We start from the raw sequence: 25,160 nt of genomic DNA, 5'->3' as shown, positions 1-25,160 counted from the left end.
TTCACCACCCTCCTAGTAAAAAAGTTTTTCCTAATATCCAATCTAAACCTCCCCCACTGCAACTTGAGACCATTACTCCTTGTTCTGTCATCTGCTACCACTGAGAACAGTCTAGATCCATCCTCTTTGGAACCCCCTTTCAGGTAGTTGAAAGCAGCTATCAAATCCCCCCTCATTCTTCTCTTCCGCAGACTAAACAATCCCAATTCCCTCAGCCTCTCCTCATAAATCATGTGTTCCAGTCCCCTAATCATTTTTGTTGCCCTCCGCTGGACTTTCCAGTTTTTTCACATCCTTCTTGTAATGTGGGGCCCAAAACTGGACACAGTACTCCAGATGAGGCCTCACCAATGTCGAATAGTGGAGAATGATCACGTCCCTCGATCTGCTGGCAATGCCCCTACTTATACATCCCAAAATGCCATTGGCCTTCTTGGCAACAAGAGCACACTGTTGACTCATATCCAGCTTCTCGTCCACTGTAACCCCTAGGTCCTTTTCTGCAGAACTGCTGCTGCCTAGCCATTTGGTCCCTAGTCTGTAGCCGTGCATGGGATTCTTCCATCCTAAGTTCAGGACTCTGCACTTGTCCTTGTTGAACCTCATCAGATTTTTTTTGGCCCAATCCTCTAATTTGTCTAGGGCCCTCTATATCCTATCCCTACCCTCCAGCGTATCCACCTCTCCTCCCAGTTTAGTGTCATCTGCAAACTTGCTGAGGATGGAATCCACACCATCCTCCAGATCATTTATGAAGATATTGAACAAAACTGGTCCCCGAACCAACCCTTGGGGCACTCCACTTGACACCGGCTGCCAGCTAGACATGGAGCTATTGATCACTACCCATTGAGCCCGACAATCTAGCCAACTTTCTATCCACCTTATAGTCCATTCATCCAGCCCATACTTTAACTTGCTGGCAAGAATACTGTGGGAGACCGTGTCAAAAACTTTGCTAAAGTCAAGGAACAACACGTCCACTGCTTTCCCCTCATCCACAGAGCCAGTTATCTTGTCGTAGAAGGCAATTAGATTAATCAGGCATGACTTGCCCTTGGTGAATCCATGCTGACTGTTCCTGATCACTTTCCTCTCCTCTAAGTGCTTCAGAATTGATTCCTTGAGGACCTGCTCCATGATTTTTCCAGGGACTGAGGTGAGGCTGACTGGCCTGCAGTTCCTAGGATCCTCCTTCTTCCCTTTTTTAAAGATGGGCACTACATTAGCCTTTTTCCAGTCGTCCGGGACTTCCCTCAATCGCCATGAGTTTTCAAAGATAATGGCCAATGGCTCTGCAATCACATCCGCCAATTTCTTTAGCGCTCTCCGATGCAGCGCATGCAGTCCCATGGACTTGTGCTTATTCAGCTTTTCTAAATAGTCCTGAACCACTTCTTTCTTCACAGAGGGCTGGTCACCTCCTCCCCATGCTGTGCTGCCCAGTGCAGTAGTCTGGGAGTTGACCTTGTTTGTGAAGACAGAGGCAAAAAAAGCATTGAGTACATTAGCTTTTTCCACATCCTCTGTCACTATGTTGCCTCCCTCATTCAGTAAGGAGTCCACACTTTCTTTGACTTTCTTCTTGTTGCTAACATACCTGAAGAAACCCTTATTACTCTTAACATCTCTTGCTAGCTGCAACACCAGGTATGATTTGGCCTTCCTGATTTCACTCCTGCATGCCTGAGCAATATTTTTGCCTGGTCATTTGTCCAATCTTCCACTTCTTGTAAGCTTTTTTTTTTTTGTGTTTCAGATCAGCAAGGATTTCACTGTTAAGCCAAGCCGGTTGCCTGCCATATTTGCTATTCTTTCTACACATCGGGATGGTTTGTCCCTGTAACCTCAATAAGAATTCTTTAAAATACAGCCTTTAAAGTCTATTTAAAGTTGCTTAGGCTTTTAGAATTAGTCTTAGAGAGATGGAATATTGGGAAAGGGGTACGAGTGTTGGTCAAAAGTGCATGATATCTTCATTCATCAAATGACACTGAAGTTTATCATATTCCTTTGTAACATGTCACACGATTATCAACTTCATATATGTAGTATGTAGAAAGATATATATATAAACACAAACATAATATAAAATATGATATTTCAATATACAGTGATTGAGCTTACTAGAAATAGATAACACAAGATATAGTGCACAGTATGGTATTCTTCCCCAATAGCAAAATAACCTATGTTAGTTATTAGGACAAAGGTGAAGGCTTACCAAGGTGTTATCAGTTTATATGGTCTAAGGTTTTGTGCTAGGAATGAACTATTTTTAATACATTGCATGTATCTTTTTTGCCTGTGTCCTCCCCTTTTGGTGTTACACATTGAGACAATAGATTCACAGAAAATTCTGGGGGTTCGAGTGGATTTGTAGAAAAGGGTTGATTCATAACAGCAGGTTTATATTTTTGGTAGCATTTCTAAAAACTGAGCTCTGCAAAAAAAATCAAATTTATTTTCTTGTTTCTATATAACTAGGAATGCTGTGCTGCAAAAGTGTGTTATTGTCCTTCTTCCAGGTGGGTCTGGATGTCTGGGAGCTTGGGACATATTGTGATTTACAAGCCACGGTTTAACTCTGCTTTTTGAACATTATTTGTGTCACTTAAGGGAATACGAGTTAATTCATACAGTCTTCAACTCCATGTTTTAAAAAAAAACAAACTGAGTAATTTAATATCTGGATAATAAATCAGGAGCTGTTGATTTTAACACCGATCCCAACTCAAAAAAACTATTTTTTCTCATTTCCTTATATAATAGATTAGCATAGTGAGGAAATACTGTACTAAGCTCATATAAATTGGGTGTCTTCCTTTTTCCAGACCTAGGTCTATGCAGCAAAGAATTATTTTGCATACTTTGAAGTAAAATCTTTTTTATTTTTGTATTTTAGGTACTACTGTAGCACTCATTATCCTAGCATTGGGATTTTTGCTGTCAGCTCAGGTCTCACCTCGAGTCAGTCTTAACCCAACAGATCCTTCAGGTCAAAATTCTACTTGCACAAACTACAGGTGAGATTTCATGATCATTTGTTTTTTAAATGTCTTCTGCAAGATTTTCCCCAATTTCTCAGGTATTGCAACCCTATTAAAACTCAATGTAAATATTCAGTGAGTGCAAGACTCTGAATAATTTTTTTAAATGTAAGCGGCGAATGCGCTTGCTGTTACTAGTCTGTTCATAGACGTTACACTGCACCACAGCTGTGAGCTCTCCCAGAGAATATTTGTGCCCCTTTCCCTTTATTTTACTGTTTTTTAAAAAAAGCGTTCTGTTTTTTCAAATAGTGATAATTACGGACCCATTAATGACTAATTCAAAACAGACATGATCATGTTAACCTTTATCAATGGTAAATTGAACCTGTACTTTCATAGATAGCTCACGCCCAGTATTTGTTTCAAAAGGTGAGTGATTTATTTAGAATGTTTTTCTAAAAAATATTCTATCATTTTCTGTACTTTGAGTTTTTGTTCACTTTTTCCTCCCCTAGTAAATAAAATATCCAAACTGGTAAGATAGCAAAAATTGTGTCTTTCTGCATACCAGAATTTAGTAAAGACTAAGCATCTTCTGACTTGACTTACCTATTGATATGCACAGGATAACAATCAATAGCTAGTCTTTATCCCTTTGGAGACTGCAGTATTGTATATGAGCTCTTCAGCATTCATTTGGTTGGCAGGCTGAAAAAATGTCAGTGTCCCATTGAGATAAGACTAGTTAAATGTGACTGAGTTCAAATGCGATAAAGGGTGAAACAATTCTTGTTCCAATTCAGAATCTTTGCTTGACAAGTTAAGACGGCAGTACAAATTAGTCTTGTGTTTATTCTAGAAATGAGTGAGTTGAATAATTTCTCAAACACTGCAATTCATTGTGCAGAATATTTGGGCACTAATATTCAGCTGTCTGTCCCTGCTATCTGCTATTCTATCAATTATTTTCTCCAGACTCAGTTTATCAGAATCCAAACAAACAGTGGATAACTAACTCCTAAGAGGTATAGGAGGATTGTGGTGTTGAGGACCTTCTAGTAGGACCCTGGGAATGGGAGGGGCAGGTCTAGTTTCCCCAAAGATGTCAGAAGAGGTGGCAAGAAGTACATTTGTCTGCTCATCATACCCCAGAAGTGAGTCTGGGGAGAGGAACCTCATAGCATCATGGAGAGTAGGGAGGGTCTGGGCATCTTTGAGAGAAAGTGTAGAACAGATGCTGATCATCAACTTGAATTCAGGGCTTTGGATACCATCCATGTATTAGATCCCTGAATGCAAAAGCATCCTTTTATGTGTTCACTACCTCAAAGACTACATATACTACTTTGCCTGGTTTTGATGGTTACCCATTCTCTTTCTCACATGGATCTTGTTAAGAGAGAGGGGGAAAAAAAAAGGTCACTTTGCAAGGTGTGGAAGGAGATTAATAGTGAGATGCCTCAAGTATCCATACTAGAACCTGTGCAGTCAGATCTGTGTTTGTCATTTGGAAGAGAGGAGAACGGTAAGTGGTGCAACATTTGCAGATGACAAAATTATTTAGGTTAATCACATCTAAAGACTATGAGATCCTTCAAAAGAACCTAACAAAGCAAAGTGATTTTCAACCAGATGAAATTTGATGCAGGCACATTCCGAATAATTTGAATTACTTGTACACATTGTTGATTTTTGAATTAACTGTAACTGATATTATTGTGGACATCTCAATGTGCAGTTGTGGGCAAAAAAGACAAAGATGTTAGACTATTAAGAAAGGGATGCCATTATATGAATCAATGGAATGTTTTCATCAAAATCTTTCTGACAAAAAGTGGATATTAATAGAAGAGGTCTAAAGAAGGTGGAAAAAAGGATTAGAAGTGATGAAAAATATCCATATGCAGAGAGATTGAAAAGACTAGAACTGTCTTTGCATAAAGATAATAGTGAACATGTTAGAGGTATATGAAATAGTGAATGGAATAAGAGAGAAGGTCTCATGCTCCTATTTATATTCATATAGCACAATTACAAGGAGACACAATTAAACTAAAGACAACAAAGTTAAAACGAAAAAGCAGAAATGGTTTTCTACACAACACATACTTAACTTGTGGGCCTCAGTGCCAATGATTTAGCAGAATTCAAAACAGGTTTAGATATTTGTATGAATTATCAGAATGTCTACACATATTATATAGAATAAAATTGTATGTGGGATATCAATCCTCTTGACTCAGGTCATCAGCATGCTACTAACTTCCTGAGATTAGAAAACCTTCCCTCATAAACCTGTTATCCATAACTGTCAATTTGGGTGGGGAGGGTCTTACTTCCTCCTCTGAAGTATCTGATATTTGCCATTGTCATTCACAGCACTATGAAACCTCAGAGTTCCAGTCTCTTCCAGCCAAGACAATAAGAATAGAAAATTAATATTTTTAGTGGGTTTTCAAATGAAGAAAAAGCAATTAAAAAACATTTGCTCGCCCTGGAGGAGTTCAGCTCCAACCTGTCTCCGTTCCAAACCTTTTAATCCACAAATACAGAATCCAGGAGAACAGCTTCTATCTATTCTATGACAGGTTTCAGAGTAGCAGCTGTGTTAGTCTGTATTCGCAAAAAGAAAAGGAGTACTTGTGGCACCTTAGAGACTAACAAATTTATTAGAGCATAAGCTTTCGTGAGCTACAGCTCACTTCATCGGATGCATTTGGTGGAAAAAACAGAGGAGAGATTTATATACACACACACAGAGAACATGAAACAATGGATTTATCATACACACTGGAAGGAGAGTGATCACTTAAGATAAGCCATCACCAGCAGCAGGGGGGGGAAAGGAGGAAAACCTTTCATGGTGAAAAGCAAGGTAGGCTAATTCCAGCAGTTAACAAGAATATCAGAGGAACAGTGGGGGGTGGGGTGGGAGGGAGAAATACCATGGGGAAATAGTTTTACTTTGTGTAATGACTCATCCATTCCCAGTCTCTATTCAAGCCTAAGTTAATTGTATCCAGTTTGCAAATTAATTCCAATTCAGCAGTCGTCTCTTGTTGGAGTCTGTTTTTGAAGCTTTTTTGTTGAAGTATAGCCACTCTTAGGTCTGTGATCGAGTGACCAAAGAGATTGAAGTGTTCTCCAACTGGTTTTTGAATGTTATAATTCTTGACGTCTGATTTGTGTCCATTCATTCTTTTACGTAGAGACTGTCCAGTTTGGCCAATGTACATGGCAGAGGGGCATTGCTGGCACATGATGGCATATATCACATTGGTAGATGCGCAGGTGAACGAGCCTCTGATAGTGTGGCTGATGTGATTAGGCCCTATGATGGTATCCCCTGAATAGATATGTGGACAGAGTTGGCAACGGGCTTTGTTGCAAGGATAGGTTCCTGGGTTAGTGGTTCTGTTGTGTGGTGTGTGGTTGCTGGTGAGTATTTGCTTCAGATTGGGGGGCTGTCTGTAAGCAAGGACTGGTCTGTCTCCCAAGATCTGAGAGAGCGATGGCTCGTCCTTCAGGATAGGTTGTAGATCCTTGATGATGCGTTGGAGAGGTTTTAGTTGGGGGCTGAAGGTGATGGCTAGTGGCGTTCTGTTGTTTTCTTTGTTGGGACTGTCCTGTAGTAGGTGACTTCTGGGTACTCTTCTGGCTCTGTCAATCTGTTTCTTCACTTCAGCAGGTGGGTATTGTAGTTGTAGGAATGCATGATAGAGATCTTGTAGGTGTTTGTCTTTGTCTGAGGCGTTGGAGCAAATGCGGTTATATCGTAGCACTTGGCTGTAGACAATGGATCGAGTGGTATGATCTGGATGAAAGCTAGAGGCATGTAGGTAGGCATAGCGGTCAGTAGGTTTCCGATATAGGGTGGTGTTTATGTGACCATCGCTTATTAGCACCGTAGTGTCCAGGAAGTGGATCTCTTGTGTGGACTAGTCCAGGCTGAGGTTGATGGTGGGATGGAAATTGTTGAAATCATGGTGGAATTCCTCAAGAGCTTCTTTTCCATGGGTCCAGATGATGAAGATGTCATCAATGTAGCGCAAGTAGAGTAGGGGCATTAGGGGACGAGAGCTGAGGAAGCGTTGTTGGCATACTGTGGGGCCATGCGGGTACCCATCGCAGTGCCGCTGATTTGAAGGTATACATTGTCACCAAATGTGAAATAGTTATGGGTCAGGACAAAGTCACAAAGTTGAGCCACCAGGTTAGCCGTGACAGTATCGGGGATACTGTTCCTGACGGCTTGTAGTCCATCTTTGTGTGGAATGTTGGTGTAGAGGGCTTCTACATCCATAGTGGCTAGGATGGTGTTTTTAGGAAGATCACCAATGGACTGTAGTTTCCTCAGGAAGTCAGTGGTGTCTCGAAGATAGCTGGGAGTGCTGGTAACGAAGGGCCTGAGGAGGGAGTCTACATAGCCAGACAATCCTGCTGTCAGGGTGCCAATGCCTGAGATGATGGGGCGTCCAGGATTTCCAGGTTTATGGATCTTGGGTAGCAGATAGAATACCCCAGGTCGGGGCTCCAGGGGTGTGTCTGTGCGGATTTGTTCTTGTGCTTTTTCAGGGAGTTTCTTGAGCAAATGCTGTAGTTTCTTTTGGTAACTCTCAGTGGGATCAGAGGGTAATGGCTTGTAGAAAGTGGTGTTGGAGAGCTGCCTAGTAGCCTCTTGTTCATACTCCGACGTAAAAGAATGAATGGACACAAATCAAACGTCAAGAATTATAACATTCAAAAACCAGTTGGAGAACACTTCAATCTCTTTGGTCACTCGATCACAGACCTAAGAGTGGCTATCCTTCAACAAAAAAGCTTCAAAAACAGACTCCAACGAGAGACTGCTGAATTGGAATTAATTTGCAAACTGGATACAATTGACTTAGGCTTGAATAGAGACTGGGAATGGATGAGTCATTACACAAAGTAAAACTATTTCCCCATGGTATTTCTCCCTCCCACCCCACCCCTCACTGTTCCTCTGATATTCTTGTTAACTGCCGGAATTAGCCTACCTTGCTTGTCACCATGAAAGGTTTTCCTCCTTTCCCGCCCCCTGCTGCTGGTGATGGCTTATCTTAAGTGATCACTCTCCTTCCAGTGTGTATGATAAACCCATTGTTTCATGTTCTCTGTGTGTGTGTGTATATAAATCTCTCCTCTGTTTTTTCCACCAAATGCATCCGATGAAGTGAGCTGTAGCTCACGAAAGCTTATGCTCTAATAAATTTGTTAGTCTCTAAGGTGCCACAAGTACTCCTTTTCTTTTTATCTATTCTATGAAATCTATTCCTATAATTTCACTCATAGACTTCACACTGTGGTTCTACTCTGAAAAGTGGCTGTATTAAAATAGCATCTTGTTACTGAGTAGCTTTGCTTCCTGTGTATTCTGAGTCCTATCATATGACTTCACTGGTTAAAATAAGTTTTAACTGCCTCAGCTCCTATTAGAAATGCAGAGAAGAAGAGGGAACTCTATTCTTTCTCAATTAAGAACATAAGAATGGCCATACTGGGTCAGACCAGTATCCTTCCAACAATAGCTGGTGCTAGGTGCTTCAGAGGAAATGAACAGAACAGGGCAATTATCAAGTGGTAGCTTCTGGCAGTCAGAGGTTTAGGGACATGCAGACCATGGAGTTACATCCCTGACCATCTTGGCTAATAGATGGAGGATCCCTGCAGGACAGCTGCTGCAGTATCTCTCATTGATTAGACGTCTCATAAGTAATAAGGGGTCTTAATAAGTGTTTCAAAAGCAAAAAATAACAGGACTTTAGGGAGGGTGCCAGCCATTAATGGAACAGCCTTGTAGCCACACTGGAGAACTAAGAGGCACTTTCAAAAATGCCCTCAGGTAATGCCAATGCATGCAGGTAATGAAGCTAACCATACTCCACCTAATGTTGACCTAGAGTTGGCCTATGAGGCAAACATCCAACTGTGGGTACATCTGCCAAAAGACCCTGCAACAGTGAGTCTCAGAGCCCAGGTCAACTGACTCAAGCTTGCGGGGCTGGTGCCGTGAGGCTCAAAATAGCAGCGTAGACATTCCCACACATGTTGGAGCCTGGGCTCTGAGACCCATCCCCCTCACCAGGCATCAGAGCCCAGGCTGGTGGAAAGTCAACACTAATATTTTCAGCCTTGTAACATGAATAGGAGTCAATTGGCCCAGGCTCTGAGACTCATTGCTGTGGGGTTGTGGGTTTTTTTTGTTTTGTTTTGTTTTTGCAGTATAGATGTACTGTAAGTGTTGGAAGTAAGATGTGTGTTGGTGTGTGGGTGTTTTTCTGATACAGTCTATAAAATAGCAAGTTGAACAAACTGTCTTATGCATATATTCTGCTGGGAAACAAGATTTCCCTAGCACTGTACAGATTATGAATAATTGTTTTTAAATTTGCACGTCTGTTTTGTAGGATTGAGTGTGGTGTCTATAAAAGAAACCTAAATACTACTGCACATGTCCCATTTGTCTGCTGATTGGTAAGAGCTGTATTCCCCAGCTCATCTTTTACAGATATTGCTAGGATAAGATTGAAGGTAGAACAGACTTAACAAATAAAACACCACAATTGTTTTCCTGACTCAAAAGTAATTTCCATGTGTGGGTGTTTTCTCTGAGGTAGCTTGGGGACAGCTGCCATCACATAGAAGAGTTCTGCCACACACACCGATACTTACATTTGGTTTAGGAACAGAAAATATCACAATCAGTAACTTCAAAAATAATAAAGGAGCAAAGGGATTGAACTGCTTTGGAGTGTAAATCAGTGCAGAATTTGACCTTAGTCCTTACTTACAAGGATATTGTTGAAATCACATTCATATAAACTCTGGCAGGCTGCACTGTCCTTTAAATTCAACTTTCTATTCATAGATGGAGCTGGGCCAGGGTCATACTGGAAAAAATAAAAGGTATAGGTCGCCTCCTAAGCTCCTTCCTCAAATTCAAGTTGGCTCACAAACTGGGCTTCACTCACATTAAGATGTCAAAAGAAAATGTCACTTACAGGTCATCTCTCTTCCTACAATGATGCATTGCTCAGTAGCAAAATCAATATAGACTCATAGTACTGGAAGGGACCTCGAGAGGTCATCTAGTCCAGTCCCCTGCACTCAAGGCAGGACTAAGTATTATCTAGACCATCCCTGACAGATGGTTGTCTAACTTGCTCTTAAAAATCTCTAATGATGGTGATTCCCCAATCTCCCTAGGAAATTTATTCCTGTGCTTAACCACTCTGACAGTAAGGAATTTTTTCCTAATGTCCAACCTAAACCTCCCTTGCTGCAATTTAAGACGATTGGTTCTTGTCCTATCCTCAGAAGCTAAAGAGAACAATTTTTCTCCCTCCTCCTTGTAACAAGCTTTTATGTACTTAAAAACTGTTGTGTTCCTCCTTAGTCTCTTCTCCAGACTAAACAAACTCAATATTTTTAATCTTCCCTCATAGGACATATTTTCTAGACCTTGAATCATTTTTATTGCTCTCCTCTGGACTTTTTCCAATTTGTCCACATTTTTCCTGAAATGTGGCCCCCAGAACTGTACACAATATTCCAGTTGAGGCTCTTTCAGCGTGGAGTAGAATGAAAGAATTATTTCTCATGTCTTACTTACAACACTCCTACTAATGCATCCCAGAATTATGTTTTCTTTTTTTGCAACAGTATTACACCGTTGACTCATATTTAGCTTTTGACCCACTATGACCCCCAGATCCTTTTCCACAGTACTCCTTCCTAGGCAGTCATTTCCCATTTTGTATGTGTGCAATTGATTGTTCCTTCCTAAATGGAGTACTTTGCATTTGTCCTTATTGAATTTCATCCTATTTACTTCAGACCTTTTCTCCAATTTGTCTAGTTCATTTTAAATTTTAATCCTATCCTCCAAAGCACTTGCAACCCCTCCCAGCTTGGTAACATCCACAAACTTTAGAAGTTTATCTCTATGCCATTATCTAAATCATTGATGAAGATATTGAACAGAACCAGATCCAGAACTGATCCCTGTGGGATCCCATTCAGTATGCCCTTCCAACTTGACTGTGAACCACTGATAACTACTCTCTGGAAATGGTTTTCCAACCAGTTATGCAGACACCTTATAGTAGCTCCATCTAGGTTCCTTAGTTTGTTTAGAAAAAGGTCACTTGAGACAGTATCAACATCAACTGTGTTAAAGTACAAATTATCTTAAGGCATCAGAGAGAGGTTTAGATACCAGAGAGCAAGTTAGCAGTCTCCAAAAATGAATTCGTTCAGAAATAAAAAGATTTAAAATGAACTAACCAGATTTGGAAAGAGGTCGAAGTTCAGTAACACATGTTAGCTCACTGCAGTATCTTTCCAAGATCTTAACAAACCCTTAGAAAATCAAAGATCCGGTGGCTTGAGCACACCATCCATCTCTTCACAGGGAAACAGACACAGCTTTTGACAGCCATTATTGTTATTTTGTTCCATTTTTCAGTCTCTTTTCTTCTTTCCTTCATTTGTCTCTCCTCCTTACTGTTCTCTCGTTTTTTCTTGATAGTTTGATCACCAGGTGCAGAAGAAATAGTGCAGAATTGCCTTTTGCCCAAACAATGTTTTTGTCCTTAATACTAGCTGCAGTTTGAAACTGACAGTGGTTGTGTCCATCCGTGTCAGGTTAACTTTTAAATACAGACATTATTTTACCTCTGTATTTGGCACTGAATGAATACTGTGTCCAGTTCTGGTGTCCACAATTCAAGAAGGAGGTTGATAAATTGGAGAGAGTTCAGAGAAAAGCTGCAAGAATAATTAAAGAATTAGAACTCATGCCTTATTGTGGCAGAATCCGTTTACCTTAACAAAGAAAAAGTTAAGGGGTGACATGATCAGTCTATGAATACCTTCCTGGGGAACAAATATAATAGAGGGCTCTTCAGTCTAGCAGTTAAAGGTATAAAACAATGTAATGGTTGGAAGTTGAAGCGAGACAAATTCAGACTGGAAGTAAAGTATATATTTTTAACAATGAGGGAAATCAACAACTGGAACAATTTACCAAAGGTTAGGGTGGATTCTCCATCACTGGAAATTTTTAAATCAAGATGAGGATGTTATTCTAGAAGATATGTTCTAGTTCAAACAAGAATTATTTGGGGGGCGTTCTATGGCCTGTGTTATACAGGATGATCACAATGGGTTTTTGGAATTGGAATCTATTAATGTATCTATTTTTGTGTTTGGAATCTATTAATGTATCTATGATTGTGACTCTTCAGCTCACATCATTGTGGGTCCTCTATCTCAATGCAAGAACTTTCCCGTTCAGTTTCTATCAGAACTGGTTGCCTTCAGAGTTCATTTAAGGTAAAGGAGCCAATCTGCTGTACCCAGCACATGGATATTGTGGGGTTCATCCTTGCCTGAGTCATCCTCACACAATTAATCTTCCTAATCTCATCAAGCGAGTATGCATCACTGACTAAGATGAAGGCATGCATGCTTAATATTATACATTAGTTATATTACACAGTTAATAGCTGTACATATTTAATAGTAATTAATAATTTTATTTATAAAGCACCCACACATACAAAAGCTCTCTGGGTGCTGAACAACAATCACAGAAACAAATTTTCACTGAGTAAAAAAACATATATGAGTACAACAATAAAATAGCATTGTCTTTAGTCTTGTGAAAAACCCAGTAAAACAAATAATTTAAATTTGTTTTATCTGGAGTTCACATTTTGGTATCCCGTCAGTGAGTATGGAAAAAAATAGCTATTGGAGCTTACATCTGCCCCAGCTTACCCAAATTTATAGTTATGAGTTATTTACAATGCAGTGATCAGGATTTATAGAGCTGTGATATATAGATATTACAGACCTCGTAGCCTTTAAAATATTATTCCTGTTTTATTTTTCTGATATTGAAGAGACGGCACTACCTGGCATCCTAATAACTGAGAATTACAGTGAAAAGCACAGTGATTGCTTTCCTCTCCAAAGCCCAAAATAACTAAAAGTAAATTGAGGGATAAATCTGTGTTTCAGTCAAAATTTAATTAAAATTCTAGTAGAGAATTCATGCTGTAGAACTGAAGAATGACCTTAGTACGAATCCGGAAATTGTTTAAGTAGGAAAGCCATTTCAGGGGTTGTCATTTAACCTTTTGCTAGCATGTTGCTGCTTGAAATCAAACCTGATACTTTAACTTAAAATCCTAGGTGGCAGAAAGGTCCATTTCAGAACAATGTGTAGGGCATCCTTCCTATTAGTAATGAAAGTTGTGTGCAAAACTCCTTTCATGTCACACTGAAGACACAGAGCTTGATAGCTATCCATTTGAAACATTTGTGACTAACCTGATCCAAAGCCCACTGAAGTCACTGGGAATTTTTCCATTGACTTCAGTGGTCTTTGGGTCAAGCTCTGTATATATTGGGGAATATCCAGTTATTTCCACTATTCAGTAGAATATCTCTGGCACTTTCATTCGTAAGAGTTATTTTTTTAAAAAATGTTAATCACAAACAGGGTTTACAAAAGTAATACTCTAAAGGTAATTTGTGAAACCTCCATATGTGGTGGTATTATGGTATACATGGTATACATATGTCCATTTTAGTCACAAGAGGGTGACTTTACACACGTAAGTAGATCTGCTATTTTGTCCAGCAGAGGGCAATGGAATGCTCTTTTTCTGTGTGTGTTTGTGTCTGTGTCTGAAAGAAAGGTCACAAATGCGTGTACATTGTTTAGATACTATAAGTGTGTTCCTATCAAAGGCCTCTGTACAATAAATTCAGTGGTTGTAATTTATGTATTTATTATTTATATTACTATAGCACCTAAGAACCCTAGTAATAGACTAGGGCTCTGTTGTGCTAGGCACTGTACAGATGGTCCCTGACTCAAAGTGATAACACTCTAAAGGTGGGCAAACTTTTTGGCCCGAGGGCCACATCTGAGTGGGAAAATTGCATACAGGGCCGGGGCAGGGGGTTAAGGTGTGGGATGGGGTGCGGTGAGCAGGAAGGGGCTCAGGGCAAGGGGTTGGGGCAGAGGAGGGGTGCGGTGTATATGAGGGGACTCAGGGAATGGGGTTGGGGTGCGGCAGGGGGCTGGGGTGCAGGAGGGGTGTGGCAGGAGGCTCAGGGCAGGGAGTTGGGGTGCAGGAGGGGTTTGGGCTCTGGCCCGGGGCTGCTTACCTGGAGTGGCTCCAGGGTGGCAACGGCGCACAACAGGGCCAGGGCAGGTTCCCTGCCTTCCTGCCCTAGCCCCGTCCTGCTCCAAGAACCACATCCCTGCAGCCCCCAGTGGGGTGGGCAGAGAGCTCCGCCCGCTGCTCTTGCCTGTGGGTACCTCCCCCGAAGCTCCCATTGGCCGTGGTTCCCCGTTCCCTGTGGGGCTAGATTTGGCCCGCGGGCTGTAGTTTGCCCACTCCTGCTCTACGACAAGGGACAACTGATAGATTCAGTCGGAAGATGGACCACAAGGAAACAATGGGATAATATTGGTCAATATAATAGGCAGGAGTCTGAGCACACCAGCCGGCTAACCATTGTCAGGTTTGTTTTTGTAGACATCACAGCCAAGACGGGTTTTGAAGATGGATAATGAGTTAGTGTTGCAGACTGTTATAGGGAATTCCTCCCAAGCATTAGGGGCATCATGGGAGAAACCAGGAAGATGCTTTTTTGAAAATTTGACAAAGGGGCAATGGAGGCTGGCATCATGGGCCAACTGGAGATAGGAGCAGACATCTTCATAGTGAATGAGAGATGATACATAGAGTGGTGATAGGCTGGGAAGAGCCTTGAAAGCGAAGACAAGCTGCATATGTTCGATGCAATAGAGAAGGGAGGCCCAATTCAAGGATGCAAAAAGAGGAGCAACAGGCTAGGACAATTATCTTTGCAGCAGCATTCTGAAACTGAGCAAGTCAAGATTGCATTTATCAAGGTCAAGGGGAAAGGATGTTGCAGTAATTAAGATGCGAGGCAGTGAGAGTCAGGACAAGAGATCTAGCCGTCTGAATGGATAGAAATGGCCATATCTTTGAGGTGTGATGCAGAAAGAATCAGCTTTGCTTGACATTGCTTGGATATAAGGTCCTAGAAGGACGTCTAAATCAAAGATAATGCTCAGATTATGGGGCTGAGTGACAGGCAGGATTGTGGTGATGTCCAATAGTGATCGAGAAAGGAGGAAATGGGGAGGTCATGGAGTGGGAAGATTTAAGAGCTCTGTTTTAGCCATGTTGTGCTTGAGCTGACAGCTAGACATCCGTGAGGAGATGTCAGAGAGCACACCAAGATCTTAGTTGGACGGAAGGCGATAGGTCTGGAGTAGAAAAAGTAGTTTTGAGAGCCATCAGCACAAAGATGGTAGCTGAATTTGTTTTGTTGATGAAATTATGAAGAGATAAGGTACAGAGGGAAAAGAGAACCAATTATAATATTTGGTTATTTGTATTACAGCAGTGCCTAGAGGCCCTAATCCTGGATCAGAGACCCATTGTGCTGGTGCTGTACAAAGACAGCCCCTGCCCCAGTTGCTTACAGTTTAACCTTACAGTCTGTTCAGAGTTGTTATATATTACTTGTGTATATTACTGCATGGTCTCCCAACTTACTATAATAGCTCTCTTATTTTATGTGTTTCATATTGCAGATGGTAGCTTCCATCATTATTCTGTGATGTTCTGCATTGTGAGGGATTTAGACTCCACAATCAGATAGATCTTTTCCATTTTTAACTTCTATAATTTCATGTGGAAATATTTGGAGATGCTTGGGGGGGATTTATTAGGAATTTTGGGACTGTAGGGAAGTCGAGTGGGTAGAGACCTGGAACAGGTGCTCCTGGATTGGCCTGAGTAAAATCAGGACATAAGTCTATGGGAGGTGGTGTGGTTTGGGGGAACTGGGGCTTGTATTGGATGTAAGAATTAAGCCAGGGCTGAAAGAAATTTTCTCAGAGCAGTGGCAGAATTTGCACTGGTGTGTGAAGGAAACTGCAGCTAGCAGAAGGGGAGGGACGTTTTGTACCTTGACTTTAGCAAAGCTTTTGACACAGTCTCTCACAGTATTCTTGCCAGCAAGTTAAAGTATGGGCTGGATGATTGGACTATAAGGTGGATAGAAAGTTGGCTAGATTGTCGGGCTCAATGGGTAGTGATCAATGGCTCCATGTCTAGTTGGCAACTGGTATCAAGTGGAGTGCCCCAAGGGTCGGTCCGGGGACCAGTTTTGTTCAATATCTTCATAAATGATCTGGAGGATGGTGTGGATTCCATCCTCAGCAAGTTTGCAGATGACACTAAACTGGGAGGAGAGGTGGATACGCTGGAGGGCAGGGATAGGATACAGAGGGCCCTAGACAAATTAGAGGATTGGGCCAAAAAAAAAAATCTGATGAGGTTCAACAAGGACAAGTGCAGAGTCCTGCACTTAGGACAGAAGAATCCCATGCACCGCCACAGACTATGGACCGAATGACTCAGCAGCAGTTCTTCAGAAAAGGACCTAGGGGTTACAGTGGACGAGAAGCTGGATATGAGTCAACAGTGTGCCCTTGTTGCCAAGAAGGCCAATGGCATTTTGGGATGTATAAGTAGGGGCATTGCCAGCAGATCGAGGGACGTGATCATTCCCCTCTATTAGACATTGGTGAGGCCTCATCTGAAGTTCTGTGTCCAGTTTTGGGCCCCATACTACAAGAAGGATATGGAAAAATTGGAAAGAGTCCAGCGGAGGGTAACAAAAATGATTAGGGACTGGAACACATGACTTATGAGGAGAGGCTGAGGGAACTGGGATTGTTTAGTCTGCGGAAGAGAAGAATGAGGGGGGATTTGATAGCTGCTTTCAACTACCTGAAAGGGGGTTCCAAAGAGGTTGGATCTAGACTGTTCTCAGTGGTAGCAGATGACAGAACAAAGAGTAACGGTCTCAAGTTGCAGTGGGGGGGGGTTAGGTTGGATATTAGGAAAACTTTCACTAGGAGGGTGGTGAAACACTGGAATGCATTACCTAGAGAGGTGGTGGAATCTCCTTCCTTAGAAGTTTTTAAGGTCAGGCTTGACAAAGCCTTGGCTGGGATGATGTAGTTGGGGATTGGTTCTGCTTTGAGCAGGGGGTTGGACTAGATGACCTCCTGAGGTCCCTTCCAACCCTGATATTCTGTGATTCTATTATAGGGAGGGAGGAATGCTGCGATTCTGCTGAGGTGGAGAGGAAGCAGGAATGGGGCTGAGGTCTGAGAAGATGACAGAACGAGGAGTAATGGTCTCAAGTTGCAATGGGGGAGGTTTAGATTGGATATTAGGAAAAACTTTTTCACTAAGAGGGTGGTGAAACACTGGAATGCGTTACCTAGGGAGGTGGTAGAATCTCCTTCCTTAGAGGTTTTTAAGGTCAGGCTTGACAAAGCCCTGGCTAGGATGATTTAACTGGGACTTGGTCCTGCTTTGAGCAGGGGGTTGGACTAGATGACCTTCTGGGGTCCCTTCCAACCCTGATATTCTATGATTCTATGATTCTAAGAGGATATGCATAAGTTTCCAGTAGGTGCCTGGAGCCGTGTATATCTTCCAGGTGAGCGTCCTCACCTGCCATTGAAATCAATGAGACTTGTGCTCATTGAAATCAATGAGAGCTCACTAACCTTCAGGAGGGGCTCAGCTCTTTACTGGACTAAGATCCTTGTAAAGTTTGCAGTGAATTAGGCATGACTCCTTACCTTATCAGGTAAAACCACACAGCTCTTAAGCTTCAGAGCAGAACTTCTTAAGGTGGACAGGGGACAGGTTGCCCTGTGCAGACGTTTTAAAGTGTGTAGGACAGGGCCATTGGTGTCTAACCTAGCATTTCCATAGTATGGAATATCAAGTTTTAAATGACTTAAAAAAAAAAAGAATCCTATGAAATTTCATTAGAAAACAAAGTTGAAAGTGTTAAGATTACCCAGTTAATCACTCAGAAGTAAGAAAATGACAAAATTACGATTGTACCTGGAGTCTTAACTCTTTCCCTCTTGCACTGTTATGTTTGGTAAAATACATGATATATTATCCTAATATTTTGTATAATTTCAGGTACACAAGTGTAATCTTGAAGAACTGGGTGATTTTTTGTGCATGCCAAACAACCTCGTGATTCCTTGGCTTTTGACTGCTTAACAGAGCAACCTTAACATTCTCCCTGTGTTGCTTTTTAATGGAATTTAATCTAATTAAATTTAAATATTTAATTATTTAGTGTCAAGATTTAGCTTAATCTTTGGAAGCAACACAGGGATAATCAGAATTACTAAGTATGTACTAATTTCTTGCCTGAGGTAATTAAGGGAAGTAACTATTAATGGGGCTACGTGACAGGAGCACTGCCTGCTGCTACTTACAGAATTCTTTGCTCCTCTGGGTGGGTGACTGTGTACTCTGCCCATGTGGTAGGATAGTACAAAGCCATATATTAACTAAAAGGGAATAGATTTTCAGACCCTGTCTTGATTTTCTTAAACAGACATCAAGAGAATATTAATATTGTTCTGTAATCAGTCTTTAAAAAGGATTGGTGAGGATAAAAGAATTCAGTTGAAGACAAAGTTGAAAATTGAGCATAAACTGTACAAGGAACCCAGAAATCTTAAAATAAATCAAAACTGAACAACCCCAAAACTGAGGATCAGAGCAAGAAAAAATGGACAATTCACTTGTCAAAAAGAGAAATTACATCCATAGAACAAGCTGCCTGAAGAAAGGTCTTTACTGCTAAGTCATGCCACAAAAAACAGGTATTGTACAATTTGCATTTCAAATTAAGGTGCTTCTGAGGCACATAGAAAAGCCAAACTGACAAGGACTTTGCAGAAATTTCGTGCATGAGGTGTAATGTCTAACAAAATACAAGTACAGAACACCCTAACCAGTGAAAAAAAGTGAGGAAAGAAGCAGTTGCAGAACTTAAAATGAACAGTAACTGAATCCTACTCACCCTGGGAGAATAGGGAGATATAATCACACTATCTCTAGTTGAACTAAATTATTTATTTAATGGTAGAAAAATCCTGTCTGAGTAACAGAAAAGCTGTATGCAACAGGCCCCAACAGGCTCTCTCACAAGTGATTTCCCATTGTGAAATAGCATTCTCCAAAGCTAATTTCATAATAAAATAAAGGCTGCTTCCAAATGATTTTCACTTTTAAAGTTGTCGTATTTAAAATTGAATGGTTGCCTTTTTCTGTTGCAAGTGTCCTAAGTGGTGAATGGCTTTTCAATTTTTAAAGTTTTTTTATATCCCTTTCTCTTTTCTCCCTAGATTTCCCCTCCCTCTGATCATTCCATCCCACTCTTGTCCTTCTCTTCTCATCTCTACCCTTCACTTCTATTCCCTCCTTTTGTGCTTTAAAACGCCCTCAACACATGTTGAGTGCTATAAAGTAAGTTAGCCCAGTTGTCAAATCTGTTTGGCTAATTCTTGTTCTGATGAGAACATAGTAGCATTGGTAAAAAAAATTTCCCCGTTACAGCTAGTTTTGGAATCCAAGTAATATAAGGGCCCCAGTTCTGCCTGTCCATGAACCATATCATTCCCATCACAGACTCCTGGCTGAAAAGGAGTCCCCAGTAGATGTAGCCAGTCCCCCTGGCTCTCTCCCTGCAGACGCTTGTGTATGAGTCAGGACAAAGGAGTGGCAGGTGCATGCTGTGCTCCAGCTGGTGTATGGTCCCTTGGGGACCGTTGCCTGATGGCACAAGTTAGGGGCTAGCACAGAAAATCAGGGAGCTGTAACTGGTTGGTCTCATTTTCGCCCCTCTGCTAGGCCATCCTGGATGGCTGTGTGGAAGAGGGGAGCCATCCTGTATAGGCAGACCCAGTGAGGCATCTCTCCTGTTTTCCCATGGGCTCCTACAGCCTGGCAGAGATACACGCATGCAGTTATTGGAGCAGCTGCTGCAGCACAGGGGCAACAGCTCCCCCTGACCCTGGCTTAGGTGTAAGCTGTCTGTGAGGTAGAGCTGTGCAGAGAAAGGCCACTCTATTTCACAGCGGGTTTCAATATTTCAGAATTTGGCACTTCCAGGCTCCTGCTCCTAGTCATCCCACCTGGCAAGCTGAAGGGAAGCCAGGAGCCTGCAAGCCCTTTCTAACCTGGAAACCTCAGCAGTTGAGTGCTGTGTCTTCCAGGTTCCCAATTCACCAGCGGACCACCAGGCACTCTGAGGAGCTGGAAGCCTCGCAAACTCTGTTCTGTGGCAGCACACCTGGTGAGTGGTGTTGGAACTGGGTTCCTGGAAGCCCTTGGTGTCCCACTACTTGGCAGCCTGGGAGCTTTGGAACTTGGGAGTCAGGGCTTCCAAACTCTGCTCCATCTTAGCCTACCAGGCAAGCTGGTGAGAGGCCATGCCGGCAAAGTGGCAGGCAGCCAGGCAGCTTTCAAAACGTGCCTGGTTGGCACAGTCCTGTTGCAGCTTTGTTGAAAATTGAATTGTCTCCATTAAATGTTTTGATTTCAACAACACTGGCTTTCTCTGATGAAAAAAATGTTCCACTCGAGAATTTCTGACCAGCTGTATTCTGGAGCATCAGTGGAAGGCTGTTGGGAAGATGGCATCACTTTATCGCCTCCCCAGTGCTTCAGGTTAAAAGAGAGGGACCCATTCAGGGAACACATTTCAATTTGTAAGCAAATACTAGTTATCTTCTTAACACACTCACCCTTGAAGCCTACAATGTAGTGCCTTGAAGGACCCTGGTTGGACACCACTGTTCTGTGGGTGTGGTTGAATACGTGTCAATGGTTGTAGTGTGTATTTGAGATTCCTTGGGAGTTGAATCCATGCACACAGCTCTGGCATACATCTGAATATTCTTTGGGGTTACTGATGAAATTTAAGAATGCTGGGGGTCCATACTGATATCTACTAAAACAATAAAGATTATGATGTGCACAGTACTTCTTTGTGTATTACGTGTAAGCCACATCACTGTGCCTAAATACATAACATGTGAGTAATATACTATATGTACCATAACAGTTGCTAGTTAGCAAATAGTTATAGAGTCACTGTCATGAAAGACATAAGGTTGCAAGACCATTTCCATTTTAAGATCTCTTTAAGAACCCTTTCTATCTTTGTTACAATAACTCCTTTTGGCCTGTAAACTCTTAGGTATATTCTGTGCCAAAGTGATTTTTATGGGGCATAAAATTTAAAGCAAACCATTTACACAAATTCAGGGAGTTAATGCTCTTAATTTTCCCTTTCTCTTCCTCATCCACTCCTTTCAGTCCATCTTTCCAATCATTTTTTACTTTTTGTTAACTGGTATAACTTAGTATGCTGTACTGTGAAAGAGTTTTAATATACTAGAGATGGTGTGTACTTTCAAGAGATACTGGAATAAACTACTCAGCTTTACTCAGTCTTGATGTTGGAAAAAAGCTATATATTATCTTCCTAGATGCAATCTGTGCAAAAATTCAGCTTCTCCAATAACAGTGCATGGAGGAATGCAAAATGTTCTGAAACAGCAAGTCACCTGCAGTACCTAAAACTTAATTGTAAATTACATCTGAAACAGCTTTTAAGTCTTTTGTCCACTAGATTTCTAGTTTTCCTCTAACAGACTGATCTTCCCTCAAAGACTTAAGGTCAAACCCTAACACAGTGTGAATTGATGTAACTCATAGAATTCATGTAACTCATTCATTCATGAAACTCCTGGTCCAAGAATAAGTGACTATTCAATGGTGGACTATGCAATGACTATTCAATGGTTTCCTTTGGAACACAGCTCAAGGCTATAAGCAGATGAAATAGAAAGAAATCATTAAGGTGGTGCTTCAGGCAAGCTGCAGAAAAGAACTCTGGTCTGTTTTTACAAATTTATTTAAGCTGTGCTAGATAACTATAACCTCTGTTACTGAAACAAGTAGCCCTTATTCTATTTGCTTTCCCCTGCAGTTCAGTTGAGTATGCTCACCAGAGCCTGAGTAACAACTAAACTGGGAATCACATGAGAAGAGTCTGGAGTCAGTAACAAAGCTTGCTATAATTTTCTTGTTTTATTCTTTGTTCATTTTACACGCTTCTAGTTTCACATACCACAGCTTGATAATCAGTGGGACCAGGACAGATTGATAGTTTACCTAATATTCAGTACATGGAAAGACTCATTGCAAAGCACAGAAGTCCAGGAAGGCAGAACTATTTGTTCACCCTATTAGAAAATAATGTGCCACAACTCCCTTGTCGCATTCATGGAATAAGAGGGTCAGATGCTTTATCTGCAAATTGAGCATTCTTTCGCTGCATAATGTAGTGATAGGGCAAATGTAATCTTTGTGCAAATTGTTCTTAGAGGACCAACAGAGAAATCACATACATGACTCTTCATAAAGTTTTATGAACTGTGACAAACAGGACTGGGCCTGGATACACTTGAATCTTTGTGGCTATATCACCTTATTCTGTGATCACACCAACTCTTACAAGCTAAGCAGCCAGAAAACTTCAGTGGGAGATCTGGGAGGAACACTTGCTGCTTCTGGAAGGATGCTGCAAGAAGTATCATTAGTAATGTGGGAGATAGTGCTCTTTTTTCTGAGTTATACTGAACCAGGGCTCGTGCTGTGGCTCTTAATATCTCTCCTTTGATTCTTTGTCGTTGCACATCACAAAGATGTACAGATGGCCTGTGACATAGAAAGTGGAAAGGAGGAGGATAGGTTATCAGTAGCCGAAAACTACTGGCTGTAGCATAAATACATTTTTGAAATTTCATGGCATGGCTCGAAGCAGAACACTAATTTGCAGAACAGTTCCAGCTAGTAGGCAGAATCTGAGTTCTCTGCATAGATACACAGTTGCTGTGGTGTCTGAACTCTCAGTTGATCTGTGTGAAAAGTTTTCAGCCTACTACACCAATTTGAACGCTCAGATTTTCTGCATCTGTGATGGTCGATTCTGCATTCAGAGTGGACAAATGTGATATCTTCTTTGCTTGAGCTTCTGCCACTCTGAATCCTTGAGGGGCTGGACATGCTTGGGGAGTTTCTGGCTGCAACTTGTATTTTGGACCGACATCCATCATGGCTGATAGAGCTTGTGGGAAGGAAGCATTGGTTCACTGTAGGTGAAGATGATGGTCAGTCCCCCCTTGAGAGGGCAAGGTTCCATCACCTCTTGTATATGTTTTTATTACATACTTGCTAAATAAACCAGCCCTGTATTTTCACAGTCTTGCCTATTATTGCCCTGTTCCTACCCTATTATTTTAGGATGGTAGAAGGCAAGGGGCAGGTAAGGTAGAATATTGTTTGTTTGTTTTCTTTCATTTGAGAAGAAATGAAAAGTACCCAAGCAAAACCACTTTGGCAAAACAAGTAAATCCAGATTATCAGACTGGTTTGGGGGACGTATCTGGATTTTATATAATCAAGATTCAGATATGATTTTATCTGTACTTGAAGTACATGGAGTTCCTTGACTCCTTTCAGTCTAGCTTTAGGCCAGCGTATGGCAGAGTCTGCAGTGATCTAATTGATGACTGCTCTCATCACAACAGACCATGATCAAGAGTCCATGCTGATTCCTTCAGCTCTACCAGTTGCCTTTGGTACTGTGCATGAAGACATCTGATGGTTACAACCTAGATGTGGGCTGTCTGATCTAGTGGTAAAAGCAGGAATCAGGCTGGGTCAGATATCAGTAGGTCAGAGTCTAAGATAGGCCAGAGGGCATACCTAGAATCAAGTGTCAGGAGGCAGGCAGGGTCAGGTTACCAGGAGATCAGAAGCAGGAGAACCACAAATCAATAACCAGAGTCAAGCCAGGGGAGCAAGAGAGGGAGTGGAAGCAGGAGCAGGAAGCACAAGGCTCACAGTCCAGAGCAAGGTGGGTCCCTATTGCAAGGACAACTTCCTGTTCTTGTGCTGGATTTATATAGAAGCTGTGGACTAGTCAGGTTCCAGCATTCTGCCAGTCAGGTTCCAGGACTGGAATCTTCTGTCAAGTTTCAGCTTCTGCCCTAGCAACTGTTAGCAAGTTGTTGTGTGGCAAGTTGGAGCTTACTAGGTCCTAAGAGTCCTATGGCTCCGGGTTTGAGACCTATGGTCCCAGACAATGATGGCCATTGGCATTTGCAGGGTAAGATTATGTGGAGTTGTGGGCAATGGATCCATTGGTCTAGCCTAGGGCAATTCCTCATCTGCCCCAAGGCTTTCTTGTGTGACCTACTACAAGGTTCTGTTCTGTCGCCCTCCTGTGCATTGTTTTTGTGAGAAAGTTAAAGGAGATAATGAGGTATTATATGGTGTGGTGCCATCAGTCCACACAAGAGATCCACTTCCTGGACACTACAGTGCTAATAAGCAATGGTCACATAAACACCATCCTGTACCGGAAACCTACTGACTGCTATTCCTACCTACATGCCTCCAGCTTTCACCCAGATCACACCACACGATCCATTGTCTACAGCCAAGCTCTACGATACAACCGCATTTGCTCCAACCCCTCACACAGAGACAAACACCTACAAGATCTCTATCAAGCATTCTTACAACTTCAATATCCACCTGCTGAAGTGAAGAAACAGATTGACAGAGCCAGAAGAGTACCCAGAAGTCACCTACTACAGGACAGGCCCAACAAAGAAAACAACGCCATTAGCCATCACCTTCAGCCCCCAACTAAAACCTCTCCAATGCATCATCAAAGATCTACAACCTATCCAGAAGGACGACCCATCACTCTCACAGATCTTGGGAGACAGGCCAGTCCTTGCTTATAGACAGCCTCCCAACCTGAAGCAAATTATTCACCAGCAACCACACACCGCACAACAGAACCACTAACCCAGGAACCTATCCTTGCAACAAAGCCTGTTGCCAACTCTGTCCACATATCTATTCAGGGGACACCATCACAGGGCCTAATCACACCAGCCCCACTATCAGAGGCTCGTTCACCTGTGCATCTACCAATGTGATATATGCCATCATGTGCCAGCAATGCCCCTCTGCCATGTACATTGGTCAAACTGGACAGTCTATGTAAAAGAATAAATGGACACAAATCAGACATCAAGAATTATAACATTCAAAAACCGGTTGGAGAACAGTTCAATCTCTCTGGTCACTCGATTACAGACCTAAG

At 41.8% G+C, this 25,160-nt stretch overlaps 1 protein-coding gene across 1 annotated transcript in view; it reads left to right on the top strand.

The window, feature by feature from the left end:
• Positions 1–25,160, top strand: part of SLC2A13 (solute carrier family 2 member 13) — a 329,544-nt gene that overhangs the window by 241,727 nt on the left and 62,657 nt on the right. The window contains 1 exon segment of the mRNA XM_038392556.2: positions 2,906–3,026. Within this exon segment, the coding sequence (XP_038248484.1) occupies positions 2,906–3,026 (121 nt within the window).

This window comes from Dermochelys coriacea, chromosome 1 (assembly GCF_009764565.3).
Source record: "Dermochelys coriacea isolate rDerCor1 chromosome 1, rDerCor1.pri.v4, whole genome shotgun sequence".
NCBI lineage: Eukaryota > Metazoa > Chordata > Testudines > Dermochelyidae > Dermochelys > Dermochelys coriacea.
This window is presented reverse-complemented; position numbering and strand designations above follow the sequence as displayed.